This window comes from Hoplias malabaricus, chromosome 5, assembly GCF_029633855.1.
Source record: "Hoplias malabaricus isolate fHopMal1 chromosome 5, fHopMal1.hap1, whole genome shotgun sequence".
Lineage (NCBI taxonomy): Eukaryota > Metazoa > Chordata > Actinopteri > Characiformes > Erythrinidae > Hoplias > Hoplias malabaricus.
In genome coordinates this window covers 28,492,777-28,508,929 of record NC_089804.1, presented here as the reverse complement: position 1 = coordinate 28,508,929, position 16,153 = coordinate 28,492,777, and the positions used below count along the sequence as shown (strand labels likewise).

The following is a 16,153-nucleotide window of genomic DNA, read 5'->3' as shown; positions in this document are numbered from 1 at the left end:
GCTTCCTGTTAGTACTTCAGTGAGGACTTTTGGGACAAACATTGTAATGTACTGCCTCTTGCTTTAACTTTGAATTGTATTATTTCTGTTTGTATAAATACCAACCATTATTAACAATGCAAGTGATTCCACACTTGAATGGTTAGTTTATGTGCATCAGGGGGCTATTCACTGGGAACTCCCACAAATGACCTACATTCAACAGCAGCCAACTAGCCCTCTGTGTATGTGTAAGTGTGAGAGAGTGAGTGTGTCTTTGAGAATGTGTGTGTGTGTCTATGTGTGATGAGTATCCACTCCCTCTTGGCTCTCTGCACTGCTGGGTTTTGAATGGCCTGTAGGCTGCTGGAGCTGACAGGCTGCTGTGGAGGCAAGCAGGAACATGCTGTCGTTTGGAGTTAGAACACCAGCTCAGCTCTTTTTAAACCTGCACAGATGTCATGCCTCCACAGTGTACGAAGGGTAAGACAATTTAAGATGGAGGTCATCCATAGGATATCATTACGGACTGAAGATTTACTGAAGTCAAGGTTACCTAAATTGCACCGTAGAAAGACATGAAGACATCTAGGGACATCCTCAGTCAATTTGAATGATTGCAATTAGAGTCAATCCAGGCCTATTTAAAGGAAGCTGTATGGACTATATTAAGATTGATCCACTTACAATCCTTTCTAGAGTCTATTTAAATCCTTGTTCTCAATCCTATGTCATACTTAGGTAAAAGTATTACAATATGGTACTTGACTATTAGACAAAGCACTTTTGTTTTGATAGATACTAACAAAAAAAAATTACACATACATATTTATAATTGCAAATTAATTGAGCAATATACACTTCAATTAAATCAATATTTTTAACTAAAATCAATTTTTTTGTTTTTGGTTTTTAAACATTTTAATGAATTATAGTGACATGATATTTACCCATAATGATAATAATGTTAACTATTACAGAAATGTCAAAAGCAAGTATAGCAACATAATACTGTATATGTATATATAGGAACTTCAAAATGTTACTTAAAGGTATACTTTAGTGATTGGGTTAGACAATCACAATTAATTAATTATAATCATACACTGGATAACACATGAAATATCCTATGCCAATCCATTAGTTTCACATAAGGCCCACCCTATTCTCTTCCTTCTTGCAGCCACAAAACCAATGTTGAAAAAAAAAATAAAGCCTGAACTTAGCTTCTTCTCTGCATTAACTGTAAAATATTATGAATGTAAAAAACAATTTTTAAGCACATATTTGAATGTAGCATCCAGCTAACCAAGCATATGGCTCATAACTGGTAACGTATGTATGACAGCCTCCTTGATAATAACTAGGGCATTTTGGATTTGCCACTTGCTCTTAGAAAGAAAATCTAAGGGTAACAATGTGTTTAAAGAAGAAACCACTTTGTACAAACATACAGAAAATACAGGTCTAGCACATTCAAGACAATGAGGGAAAAAAAAAAGATCTTAAAAATGTAATCTAAAAATCTAATTATATATGCAGATGTTTGGAGAACATCAAAACCAAACAAAAAATTATTTTACTGTAGTATTTTAAAGAATTTAAAAGCCCAGCATGTGCTTATCATACAAACATGTTTTCAAAATCTATAACAAATCTGAATTACTGCTACTATGAATTTGCTGAAAGTTCAAAATTTAGCAATGCTATTGTTCTTTAGACTACAACAATACCCATCTTCTTCAAATCAGTGAGTCAGTTTAGATGGAAAACAAAACCAGTTACTGTAAGAATCAGGAAAGTTTCCAATGAAGTCATGAAAAGGGGTTCTCTGGAAAAATGTTGCATAAGAGTTAATCATTAACATTCTGAAACAGTACAAGCAGCCTGCTTTGGCAAGATCAAAAAATGTAGAATGTCTCCAGTATTATCAGAGGGAGAGAGCTTTTTATGTGTTTATAGGAATATCTGAATGTGTGTGTGTGTGCGCCATTAAGAAATCTGATGAGAATGATGAACGTCACTGTGAATGCCACTGACGCCTTGTAGCATGGGATGAATGAAATTTCTTAGGCTTTGCTGCATTTTATCCTAATGCTTCTGCAGCAGCAGAAAGCGCCATTGTTCCACCTCCAATTGGCTTTTCTCTCTCACTCCCTCACACACACACACACGGTCGTGGCCAGTGACAGCAGCACAGAGTGTGTGGTGCCAGACTACAGGGCTATGCTGCCCTACTGGAACTGTGCTATTAATAGTCTGCAAGATCTGTAAACAGCCAGGTGACTGGAAGGTGCAAACAATCAGAGAAGCAATGTCCGCGAGCCTTGAAATAAGAGTCTTGGGTCTCTGGAGATTACCCAGAATTACCAAGTTAAAGGATCATGTCAGATAGCAAGCAATGTGGCAGGTATTATTATTTATTTTTACCTTTAACCTTATTTAAAACATCCAGTTTTCCCTTGCATTATGTTAAAATGTCATAGTGAATGGACCAATAGCAGTGCTATACAACATTACCTACATTAACTTACACTGGCAGCTGGGAATGGTTTAAAATCTTTGATGTCACCTTTTCGTACATTCAAATGTTTTTATTTTGTCCCCTGACAGTGCCAATATATTGCTCTGGTACTATTTACTTTTGCTACATATTAACCCCCCGCCCACTCACCCCCCGCCTTATTTATTGATGCTGCAGCTCTTGAAGTTGGCATACCTACTATAGAGTTTTCAAAGGCTAGCATAAACAATTTTGTAAGTTTCATAGTATCTTTGTAGCTATATATGCAAAAAGTATAGAATAAATTAGAAGCCAAACGCAACTAAAGGCTACAGGTCCAATAAGTGAAAGCCCAGCACCTTAAGAACATGAATATACCACTGAAGTCATTTCATTATTCCCTCACCATGACATCAATTGGAATTTAGGGTCTAAGCTTGGTTTCTGAATGTGAGAAATACAGGTGATTTCCAAAAATCCTCTACTAAAACTCTACATTCCAATATGTTTGTGCTACACTAATTTTTCCATGTATGACAACAGAATCTATACAAAGTCAACAAATTACAGGTAAATTAATAACATCGCACATTCCACTGATATAAAAAGATTGGTAACCTCCCAAAACATCTCACACTACAAGCTTTGTCCAGTCTGGTATGTAAGCTGATCATTATCATCTCATCAATATAATCTTGTTGGCCTAGGATAGCAATTACAGCACTACAGTGGTGTACAATATAATAATAAAATGGTATTTAAAAAAAATACCAATAGGATTTATAACCAATTCTGCGATTTCAGGATAATAAAACAATACAGGCTATTACATTTCAGTCTTGCTAAAAAACTGTTTCTAACAAGCAGAGGAAGAAACCCATAGACAACTGAGGGTTACCTGGTGGTGTGTGGGTCGAGGCCCCGTCACAAACTGATGCAGAGAAAACAGGAGCAGGAGCAGGCATGGAGAAGACACCAGCAGCAAAAGACGAAACGGTAAGAAAGACAAAGAAAGAAAGAGAAAAAGAGAGGGTTTAGAGTAAAAAGCACAGCTAACACAATTAACTAAACGGTAACTACATTCAAAATTACATTCTATTAATCCTTTACCTTTGTGTCTGTATTGAAAAAGACTTTAATCTTCCAAAGGACAGTGTTTTGTTTGTTTCATATAATCAGCACATATCAAACAGGCAGTTGTCTTGCTAGCAGCTAATGATTGTGAGGTTTTTTATCTGACTGCAGTAAAGGAAAAGTCAGCACACAGGGAAGCCATGTGTAGTTGGCAAAGATGGTCAATTACTCTTTCTATCATTGTCTGTAATCCAGTTCAGGGTCATGGTGGGGGTCACCCTCACACATTCACTCACACCTAGGGACATTTTAGAGTAACCATTTCACCTACCAACATGTGTTTTTGGGCTGTGGCAGGAAACTGGAGCACCAGGAGGAAACCCACGTGGACATAGGGAGAACACATGGTCGATTATGAAAGCGTAAATGTTTTGTTATTATGTTTTTAACTTCTGAAAAGTCATGGATAAAACCAAATCAACGCACCGCTGATAGCACACCAAAAGTGCACTATTAAGCTCTGTAATGTCTGTGTGATCTGACAGATTGTAGTACACCACACAAAGGGCAAGGCATTTTAAGTGTTTTCCACTGCCGCAAAGAAAAAGCAAAGACTAAAGGAAGATACCGCTGTAATACAAATGTACAGCAGACCCGCAAAACTAACAGCATGGTATAAACCAATCCATGTTAAGTATAGGGAGAGTAGAGGGAAGTACTTTAGTCCACGCGCTAATTTGCAGTGTGAAATCAAAACTTACTGGATCAAATGTATACAATGTAAGAGAAGATGAACCTTTGTGTGAAAAAGCCCTACGTTAATGTTCATGCAAAGTTAATAGTAAGTCATATTGTGTCAAAAACTACATATGCAAATTTAAATGAGATTAAATAACAGTGTGCAACTGTTCGAAAATTCAGTTTCATGGTAAAATTTCCATTACTCGTTATATACATTAACCCTGTAGAGCAAGTGTTGATCTTGGCTGATAGATTACATTTGGAGAAAATTATGTAATGACTGCTTTTATATATCACATTTGATTTTGTGTGTTAATGCTGAAGGAGTTATGCTTACCGGTCGGCTGGGAGGCTGTACGTTGACTGGCTGTGTCTGTGGGGAGTATATGATGGATGCAGAACCAGCATTCTGTGTTGGGCTATATGGAGACTGGAAAGACAAACAAAAACTGTAACGAGCCATCATTCATACCAAACAAATGAATAAGTGTATGTTATTCTATCATTACATTTTCTGTGTGAGAGGAAAAAATGCGAATAGGGCTACTTAACGCATATATTGTTATCATTAACATAATTTGGGCTTTTCCTAATTTTACTAATATCGCCAAAATATCATGGTATATTTAATTCTGGACAATACAATATGATTCCGATATCAATATGAACAGTATAAAATCCACTGAATATGTTATTATTAATATTAAAATTGAGTGTGCTGAACTGACGACAGTGCCCTGTAAAAACCGTCAGTCAATGACAGATTTTTAAATAATTTGTACTGAAATATTGAAAATGTGTTTCAAAATCATATAATTGTTAATGAAACATTTTATATCACGATATACATTGATATTGAAATATTACCCAGCCCAACCTATAATACAGTGATTTTTATATGACACTAAAAAAAGACCGTCTCTAGGCCTGTTGGCAATAAGCTAATGATACTACATCAGGGAAAATGCAAGCTGTGATGAAAGACTCTGTAACAGTAACATGTAAAAGGAATATTGTTTGCTATCATAATTATGTAAAGATGGTAATCACACGTCTAAATTTACATTACTATGTCAACTTATTAAACAGTCAAGTAAAAAATACAATAACATAACATTTAAATTAATGAATATGTTTGCTTTAAGAATCTCAACCAAAGTACCAAGATTTCTGTGTGTGGTAGTCAAGTAGTTACTTAACCAATCAAGCAGCCAATGTTTGACTGTTAACTCGACTAATTAAACACCTATTCAGTAAAATTGCATACATCTCAACATTCCAGTAAAATGTCATTTTTATATTTAAACTGTTAAACTTGAAAATGTACTTATTATTATATATTTTTTTATTTTACTGTTTACTGCTCTGAAACACTAGTATCACTAGTATGAGTGAGTTGTGAGGGACGCTTTTCCAAATATGTGCTGTTAAGGACATTACTGACAAGGCAGAGACGGCTCTGCTTGTTCCCTAACATACATGTTACTCTGACTAGCTTCTGACAGAATGAAAATGGTACACTGAGAAGAACAGGGCATGTAAGAAATTTCTCATCAGCATTTGATGCTATACCAAGCTTTGGCTCATCTCAGGGCTCTGTTATTCTTACATTCAAAGACCTTGATTCCCCCTGACTGTTTCTGAAAACAAAAGGATTCATGAATGGCAATTAATTCAATGTGCTACTAACTTTACATTAAATTAACATTATATTTACCCCTTTTATTTTGTATTTCTCACATTGATAATTAAACGAATTTAAGCAATTTACGTTTAAGCAATCTATGACTAAGTTAATTTATTTGCAAAATATTTATCAGTATAACTACAGTGCAATATTGTCCATATTGTAGTCACCATGTAGCCACGTATTATAATCCAATATGCTAAAGATTATAATATCTCATCAGTATCTGATACTGAAAGAAGAAGTGGAGAAGCTTATCATTCTGTTTTATGTGTGAGAAAGACATGCGAAGTATGCGAAGGCCAGTAGCCTCTTATTAGACTGGACGTCCTCCTTCAAAGCCAATGCACTGTGCTCTATATGTGACCTCCTAATCCCACATTTGTGAAGAGTCCTTACTCACTGAAACCTAGACACAGAAAACGTCTATGATTTACCACACAAACACGTACCCCTCCACCTGTCTCCCAGCCCTTCAAGTAGCGGTATGGGGCAGTGGGTGTAGATATCTGAGACAGAGTTGGTGGTGCCCCCCCAAGGTTAGGATGAGCTTTGCTCAGGTCATGGCCTGGATACGGAGGACCTGGGTGTCTAGGAACCTGCAGGACACACACACACACACATTTGTTTTCATAAAATGTTAAAATGTTAACTCATGTATATAAAATCATGTCTAATTGGCTGAGCCGCATTCAAAGCCATTGTAAAATACATGATGTACCTACACCTATGACAGCCTCACATCTAAATTCAATATTAATGCACCACTGTTTTAAACCTTGGTAGTGGGCTAGTGTGCAGCATATAAATAATGGAAACTTTTGATATATTGGGTGGGTTAACACTGGACAAATGGTGTGAAGAGATTGTCCAGAATAATATGATATTAATTAAATTCCAGATTAATATAAACAGCAGTCTTAATCATTAAGTGGGTGTTTCGTATAGTGTCTAACTTTTCATGTTAGATTGCTTAGCTACAAGAGCTTACATTGGTGAAGGAATGATTATTACAAATACTACTCACATATGTGATTTATGAACTGAACACTGAACTTCACTGTCACTGTTTTATTCAAATATCCAAGAACAGCATGAAATCAGGAGATAACACAGTACTCGGTTAAGCTAATGCTACTTAGTCATTTTCTTGAGCTACAGGCCAAAAACACAGCCCAAGGCTAGCCCTATACTTCCTGCAATACTTTTCATCTAGAGTAAGAGTCCTTTCAGAAAGAGGACAGAAGTGAAAGTATCTCTATTCAACTAAAAAAAAAAAAACGGAATATACGTGAACGTATTTTGCTCAATGGAGTGGCTGTGTATCGCCCTCATGTTGCTCAGCAACAGTGCTCGCTGTTAACGGACTACACTGTGTGGCAGAATACTTTATTGTGAATGTGTGTTTATGAATAAGTACATTTATTAATTGAATGTTTGTGTATTTTATTTTGACCACCACTTTATAAAAGCAATAAGACACTTGAGAAGGCTGGTTTTGGTACGACTTGTGGCTTATTGTTTTAATATAATGTGTCATGTATATAAAAATCATAATATACTACACATTTATAACTACATTTATAAGTATCCAGGCACTAATTAACCATCTAGTTAGTGAATTCAGCTACTTTATTGAGCACTAATTGACTGGTGTCCAACTGAGCGCCATAAACTATAACTCCAGGAAGCAGGCTACTCCGAAGCCCAGAAGGACTAAATACAGAGGCAAAAATAGAGAACAACTAAGCAAGAATTCTTTACACGTGAAGACAAAACAGACAAAAACACTAGGCTGAAGAAAAACGTGGCCGTTCTTGGCATCATTTCAGCAGCCCCTCCCTTACCTACTGCTATAAGAGCAGAGAGCTGCTGGGAGCACCTGCCCCAAGCCCCCTCTGCGCTGTTTTCACCTGTAGCCTGTTAAAGAACATTACTGATCATTTTTGTATTAAGCATGCAAATTTCAAGTAAAAGTAAAAGCAACAAAAACATGCAAAAATTCAAGCAAGATTTTGCCTTATGCCCCCGGAACAGAGGAAGAACCAGGGGCGTTTCTGTGGTAAAAATCGCAGGTGGTACTTTGAGGTTTTGCTTTGATAATGTGTGGTACTTGGTCTAAAACGTATGAGAACCACTGCTCTAGGGTAAATCCTTTTCTTACACAAAGCCATTATTTCAAGTCCTGTAGCATATATATTCAACTGTACACAACTAAGCACTGGCAGCTGATCAAGAGTTACACAAACTTCCATTGTGAATGTAATCTAAAAACCATTTATACCGGCCACAAATATGTGAATACTCTGAAAGTTTCAACAATTACTTTGACTCCAGTCATTCTGACGTGACCACATCACAGAAAATAAGTATGAGTCATGCAATGAAGGGGTATTGTGAAAGGGAAAAATGCTTTTGGATTCTGTAAACTAAAAGAAAAGAAATTTCGGGAGAAAAACTATATAGAGTGTCTGGCTACATTCCAGAAGTCTTTAGAATTGGCAGAAAGCTGTGAGTTAAGATATATATGAATTTAGGAAGGACAAAGCAATACAGAGAAATAGAGAAGAAGAAATGAGTGGGGAAAAAACCTCAAGAGCCTAACTAACTAAGAATTAAGTATTAATACAACTGGATCCTCAAGAAAAGAACAAATTTATGCACATGCTTATGCACCACTTTTTCCTTGAGGGAACTCAAAACGAATGCAGTGACAAATTAATTCTTCTCACTTGCCATTTTCAAACTACTTGATGTTGAAGGGTTTTTTTTGGTTGAAAAAATGACAATTGAAAGTCAGAAATACAATTATACCTTAAAAAAACTTATTTGTATACCTAATATATTTGTGTAGAATGGCTGCAGGTGTTCTTTCATTCCCTCTGTTACACATATTGTTGCTGGACTTTCTGCTGCTGTTTGTTGCTAAGACACTAGGAGCCATGAGCTTCACTCTGCAGCAGTGCAGATGTGCGAGTGTGCGCTAGTGTGTTTTAATGCAGTTGGAATGGCCAGCAACCAGGTAATGCCTGAGTGGGACTGGCAACAGAGGCAGTGTGTAATGCTGTGTGTGTGTGTGTGTATACACACTGGATATTGTGTGTAAAGGGCAAATCTGGGTTAAAACATTTTTCCACTATCATTACAGACAATAATGGTGTGGCAAGACAAATACCTAAGCAGTACATGTGCCTCACACAGTAGTGCATTTCACAGTAGTGTACTTTGCAAAACGCAAATCAGCAATGAGTTAAAAGTTATTATATTCATTATTCAGTTTTTAAAACAGCCTGGTATTATATTTCATTTCATTATTTTCTGATGGCAGTTCTTTATAGTTAAATATCCATATCTAGGAATATTTCCTGTTACCTGCAAAGTTCAGCAAATCATTAAAAAGCAATCTTATTTTCCTCTGATGGACAATTTCTATGCCAATGGGTTTAGTCTATTCCAGGATCACAACACCCTTATGTACAGGACCTTAGAGATCATGGATATCAAGGGCTCACAATCACCAAAAACTAAACATCAACTGAGAGAATATCGTTTGGAAGAATAAATGCCTCCTATATAGACTTAAAGGCACTTTGATAAGACATTTTATTTTGCTTTTTCCATTCTGCCACCCACATATAAGTTTACAATTACAGACTGCAGACCATCTGTTGCACCACAATTTCACCCACTCTCTACTCTCTCTAGCAGTGTGAAGGAACACTAAGGTGTTTATAAACTCCAGCAATGCTACTGTGCTTGATAAACTCTCACCAGCAGGACACACTGCATTTTCAGTGTTACAGTGGTCCTGTGAGTGGTCCAACCCCATACAATATCAGTGGTGATCAGTGAAGGTCCTGTGGGGATTCCTTTCCAGTGATGCAGAAAGGCTGTAGTCAACACCTATATAGTTTATTATGCTAATAAACTGGCAACTCAGTACAGTGCATATGTATAAATAAACAGCCAACTAAGTATACAAACACATACAGAAGCAGGGCCTGATGGCCTAGTTCTCTGGACTAGCCCAGCATTGGGCTGCTAATCTTACTGCTACTGCCAGGGGCACCATGCTCACCCAGAACAAACTCAAGGGTGGGGGAGGAGAGAGTAATAAGGGGAGGAGAAGAGAGATGAGAAGCAAGAAAAGAAGAAAAAGGAAGTCAGGAATACATGAATAGGAGAAAACAGAACAGAATATGTACAGAGATATGGAAGAAGTAGCTGAATAACATTAGTTTCATTATGTGAACACTGGGTTCACAGAAACTTAAATACAAATATATTTTCAACGCAATTTCAAATTTCCATCATCAACATCTGGACAGACCAACATGTCCTTTATCCTGCTGGACACATTTGACTTTTGCCAAGTGATAAAAACCTTCTTTGTTAAAAACCCACCCAGTATGAAGGAATGGTGGTATGTATATGTGTGTGTGTGTGTGTGTGTGTGTGTGTGTGTGTGTGTGGGTCACTCACACTGTACACGGCAGTCACCCCTGGCTGTGCAGGAAATATCCGCTCCTCAAGCGACAGCGGCACTCGCGGGATTCTGAAGAACGTACAGTCAAGGAAACTCAAAAATTAGATCAATACCATCTTAAAAGAAGTGAGAAAGGTCAACAGAATAATACACTACACAGCATACTGGCAAATGGCTGTTTAAAGTAACGGTTTGATGCAACAACAAACACCCCCTCCACATACCCCCTTAGTCCAACTGTAGAAAGTTTATTTAGAGTTTGAAGTTTTCTTTAGTTTGCACCGGTGCCAAGAGACGAATGTTACAAACAGCAATGAAAATTTTCAGTTTTTTTGCAAAAAATGATCAATTTAGAATTTTGTTAAATTTACAAATAAGTTTAAAAGAGGTCCGTTTACACTGTTGTTGTGTACGAAATATTTTGTATACCAGTATATATAACCCAGTTTATTTTTTTCCAGATTTAATGATTGAATTATAAGTTTGTCTAAAACACAATGTTAAATTAGCGTTAAGTATCGTTAAAAAACCACTTGCATACAGAGTTTCTGATATTACAACCTACTGCTATAAATATAAACTAAAAGTAATTATAGCCATATAAAAATCCTAATCCGTGGAGTGCAAGGAATACATATTTCTAAACTATTAATTCTCAAATATTACATTAAACTACTAAATCTGGTAAAATGTATGTAAATTTTGCTAACTACCATTAATCCATACCCACAGCTACTGTAATTCAGGACACACACATTCCAAAGGTAAAAGAGTGAAAGTTAAACAAAGCCTTACCAGACTTTTAGTCCCTCTTTCCCCCAAATAGTCAAATTTTCCCTCTAAAGTACAACATGTACTCTCACAAGAGGGCGGGAAGTCGAAACAAATCCCCAAAATGGAATCTGAGACTGGAATATTACTAAAGGAACCAAAAGTTTAGTTTGTCAGTATGTTTCTGGAGTATTGATTCTTTGTTTATTTTGGCTGAAATTCAGGAAGAAAAGAATAGGAAAAATACTCTCAGTAGCTCTTACTGAATTTTGCTCATTATCAAAAAAATGAGCAAATAGAAGGCTACACAGGAGGGTGTGTTACAAGTACATAGTCTCTGCATTCTAAATAAGCAGTGTAAACTCAGAAGTGAACATTTAATCCAGTGATTTCTGACTTTTTGTCTGATAATATAAATAAAAAGACTGCTTTTACTTTCCAGTACACAGGAAGGGTATAAACACCACACAATCAATTCATTCGGACTGAATTAAATGATCGGATGGCTTAACTGCCTGTCTACTACAGCACTCCTGCATGAGTGGACTTGCACCTCAAGAGAAACAGGAGTAAACGCAAAAAAATTCAAACCAGAATGAACATTGACGTAGATGTTGGGTATTTCTTACATGTGAAAGAGACATGAGGCAGTTGGATGTTGTTGGAATGCAACTAATAAATGCTTAAGAAATAACTTGGAATTGGGCTGGACGATATGGCCAATGTTTATATCACAATATTTTTCTTAATTTTGGTTGATACAATTTAATTCCAGTATTGATAAGAACAGTATAAAATCCACAGAAAAACTTCCAAAAACACATCACCATCAAAATATTGGCTTTGTCAATATTAATATATTTAAACTAAATTTAAAATTGAGTACGCTGTACTGACGGCAGTGTTCTGTAATGATTTACAGATGCTGTAAATAATGTATATTGAAACATTAAAAATCAAAACTGTTATTGAAACATTTTATATTGCGATATATACACTGATATTGAATTATTGTCCAGCCCTAACTTTTTACTTTGACTTCCATTGAAAGTTAAGGTTTTTCTTTCTCCTGTAAAGTTACTGTTTTAGACAGCAACAATATACTGGTTTCTACAAAATCCTCTATTCCAGTTTTAAGCATAACATAAAAAACTGACTAGGCTGTTTTATTTTATAGTTTGAATTGATGGGCTTTAGATGCCCAAATTAATGTGCAAATGCACTAATAAAATAATTTTTTAAGGAACATATCCCTCTTGCACTCAAAACACGTGTAAACACAAATCATGTCTAAATGCCATATTCAACAACAAAAACCCCTCAAAATACTGAGACTGAGCAACTCACAGGAGCAGGTAAAGTAAGAGAGAGAAAAGAGAAAGAAAAAAATGAGAGAGAGAGAGAGAGAAAGAAAAAAATGTAACCAACTTTGACAGTTCATGCATGTGAGTCTAAAGCAGGAGGTCACATGGTTTCAAGGAAAGCTAAGCTTTCCTCCTTCCTTCTCTCTCTCTGATACAATTTTCACAAATGCAGCAATCTGCCATAACAACAAAATAAGAGTAGGTCTCATTGAGAGACTTACTCTTGCTTTGATTATGAATTGGAAATAAGGAAAGAATAAAACAATTATGTCCCACATCCACACACACTGAGGTGACAACTGATCTCCATGTTCAGCATACAAAAAGCCATATGAGAGAAAAGGATAAAGACAAAAACTATATCAAACAGAAAAGCCAATTGTGGTCTCAGAACAATGGACTGACAACCTGATAACCCTGCCCTTAACATCAATGAATGTATTTGGATAACTTGGATATAATTCATCCCAATTTCATAGTAAAATCAGAGGAAAATGTTCATACGTTTGTACATTTCATACTCTCGTTTTTTTTAAAAAGACAGAGTAAGAACCTTTAGCCATGGTTTCCTCTGATTTTACTATGACATTCATATATTTTTGCCCTACAATTGTGAAAAAAGCGCACACACAGTGCCTTTATCTCTTTTGGCAAACTGCCAACACCACCCCTGAGAACTAGGGAGAGAGGAAGAAGGGGAGACTGGAAAGAAAGCAAAGAGGGGTACTTGGGGAGGCCCAGGAGAAAGAGAGCGAGAGCAAGTGTGTGTTTGAGAGAGAGAGAGATAGAAAGTTCATTCATAAGTGCTTCAAATAAATCCAAACGGGCTGTGACTATGTGACTGTCTGAGAGCATGTTTCCTCCAGACGCCAGTCAGAACCCCTGAGGGGAAAGTATGAGTAAGTGTATGTTTGAGATGTGAGAGAGAGAGAGAGAGAGAGATAGAGAGACAGCGAGAGAGAGATCAAGAACGAAAGAGAGAGAGAACATAACAATTGTCTATTGCATTCTCTTAGCTCTGTAATCGCTGTTAGAAAACTAAACCACTATATCTCTCTCTGACTGAGTACAGTGCACTCAGGGCAACTGAGGGTTTTCACAAACAAATACGCAAGCTGAAGGGTTTATAATCCCCCCCACCCCCTTGAAGTACATGTCTGTGGACCCCCAATATGCCAATTTCAATTTCTCCTGAAAACAGGTGAAACGCTTTCCACATATGCAGCAGTAATAGCCTCTATTGTTATGGAGCTGCTAGATACTAGAACATTCCTGTGAGGATGTGAGGGAATTCAGCCAGAATTCGGGGCTGTGTTCACGGTTTCATACTCTTCTAGCTGATGCCTGACACTGAGTATGGTGATCCTAGGTACATGTGCAGCTGTCCAGAATGTAGCATGGAAATGCTTTTGTATGGAAATTATATAAGCTGTGCATATGCAATTGAATGCCTGAGTCAGCAATGTGTGACAAAGTAATTAATAGGCGTGCCCTCAAACATTCAGGCATGTGTATAAACATGCATAGTGTATACATGCATAATTGCTGGATTTCAGCGGCCATCTATGTGTGTGTAAATCTCTGCATGTGCAGTACTGCCTCATCTTAATGGAACAGCCTGTGAAAGCTCAGAGGCGTTAAGGGCTTACAGGGCCTGCACGGGAATCAGGCTGCAACAAACACTTGGCAGGAAAACACACTAAAGTAAACAACAACAAAAAAAATCTAGTGCATTGGTCTATATGCTACCGTGGTGTAAATAGCACCTTCAGTTATAATTCACTGAATTGTTCACTGACTCATAATTCACTGAATCGTTTATTTAAAAAGGACAATCGAATCATGGTAAAACTGGAAATTCAAAATATATTTAAATTGGTTCCTTTTACACAGGACGTATTATAAAATCTAAATAATTCCTCATGATTATTTGAATAACGTCCTAAACAATCATAATCAACAAATGAAAGCCTCTGAATGTTGTGGCTTCAAGATCACTGGCTTTCTACATACCCACTTAAACAACATAAGGGCATGTGTATGTGTGTTAGTATGGAGTATAAGAGACCTTAACTCTTCCATTCTGGCTTATAAGAACCTTGGTGCTCTTCAGTGAACCAACTTGCGTTTACACCAGTTTTAGTGGAACCGAAGATATGTCACTGAATACGTCATCAACAGAGGCAGTAAACAGTGGCACAGCAACAGCGAACAGAAATGAGAAGATGGCGGAGCGTATGGATAACCTGCATATGGCAAGACGTTTTAACGTTAAATAGATTTCATCTGACTATCTTTAATTAAATACTGGATATCTGCAACAGAGTTTAGACTAGTAACAGTTACATTTTGACTAATTAGAACAGTAATTTAAGATATCTACAAATATATTTTTACTAGTCCAAATGTCTTTTAAGATATCTCTAATGATGTCAGCGAATTCGTCATCTCATGAGTGATAAATCCTGAATTAGGAATTAGTATTAAAGGCATTTCAAATCTGAGATAGTCAAAAAACTAAATTCTAGTTATTGCCTGCATTAGTCCCCCGTGTGCCGCCACAGTTGCCAGGTGTGTTCATTTTAACCTGAGATTATTTTTCTGTAAAGTTGCAGGTTGTGTTTTCCGTCCTGCTCTTCCCCACACTTCAAAACTAATCATAACACCACCAGCCAATGCTCCATCAAGTTTTATTTAATTACTGGGGGAAATAGAGGGAAAAAAATACAATGTAGGGAAAAGGACTGGAAGATTTCCCCTTAATACATCAAAAAAAAACCCACAAAAGTTATTTTTTGTCAAGCTCAAAAAAGGCAACTACATTTTAGAACATTTCTAGAAACTACATTTCAAAAAGCAACTTACAACTACCAATAATTGTAATTGACTTTACATTTTAAAAATTTTTGTTTTAAATTTTAAGTGACTGAAAATTCCCCAATAATATGCAGATGTGCCAAATTTACATGGCGCGAAAATGTGCTCTATAAATCAACTACATTTTGACTAGTCAGAACTATCATTTAATATATCAGAAATACAAAAAGCGAACAAGTTCAAGATATCTGTCATTTATTTTAAAAATCTTTAATATCTTGAATTGAAGCTTCCATTTAATTCAATGGTAAATTTGACGTCATTTACACTCAATCAAAATGTATTTAAAGAGATCTCAATTTTTTGTGCTGACTTTACTGGACCTCACATGCTGAAGTGACATTACTCAATCTTTTTGTAAAATGTATACTACTTCCCTGAGTATCCCACATTATAAATCAGCTAAAATGACAACATGCAGTCCATGTGTAAATCTCATACTACATCCCTGCTGGTAGATTAATTTTACCTGAGATACTGAGTGATTACTGAAGAGTTCTGTGACGTTACCCAGTGTGAATCGTCAGTCTGTGTAGTTTTAAGGTGTGACAGTAATGAATGTTCTTCTGTAATTTACTGAACCTGAAGCTCAGCTTGGTTAAAATAGTAAACAGTAATACGATCCTAATCCTTAACCCGGTCATGTAACAGAGCAATAAAACTTGCAAATA

General features: G+C 36.4%; 1 protein-coding gene across 3 annotated transcripts in view; it reads right to left on the bottom strand.

Annotated features, from left to right (window-relative positions):
* The window catches only part of eif4g3a (eukaryotic translation initiation factor 4 gamma, 3a), a 58,382-nt gene that overhangs the window by 31,149 nt on the left and 11,080 nt on the right, over positions 1-16,153 (bottom strand). For 2 of the 3 annotated variants that reach the window (XM_066671082.1, XM_066671084.1), the window contains exons 2-5: positions 10,467-10,539; positions 6,422-6,583; positions 4,635-4,727; positions 3,381-3,413 (exon numbers count right to left, since the gene is read on the bottom strand). In XM_066671082.1, coding sequence (XP_066527179.1) covers positions 3,381-3,413; positions 4,635-4,727; positions 6,422-6,583; positions 10,467-10,539 — 361 coding nt within the window. The remainder of the gene's footprint in view (positions 1-3,380; positions 3,414-4,634; positions 4,728-6,421; positions 6,584-10,466; positions 10,540-16,153) is intronic. The other variant, XM_066671083.1, reaches the window with a different exon arrangement.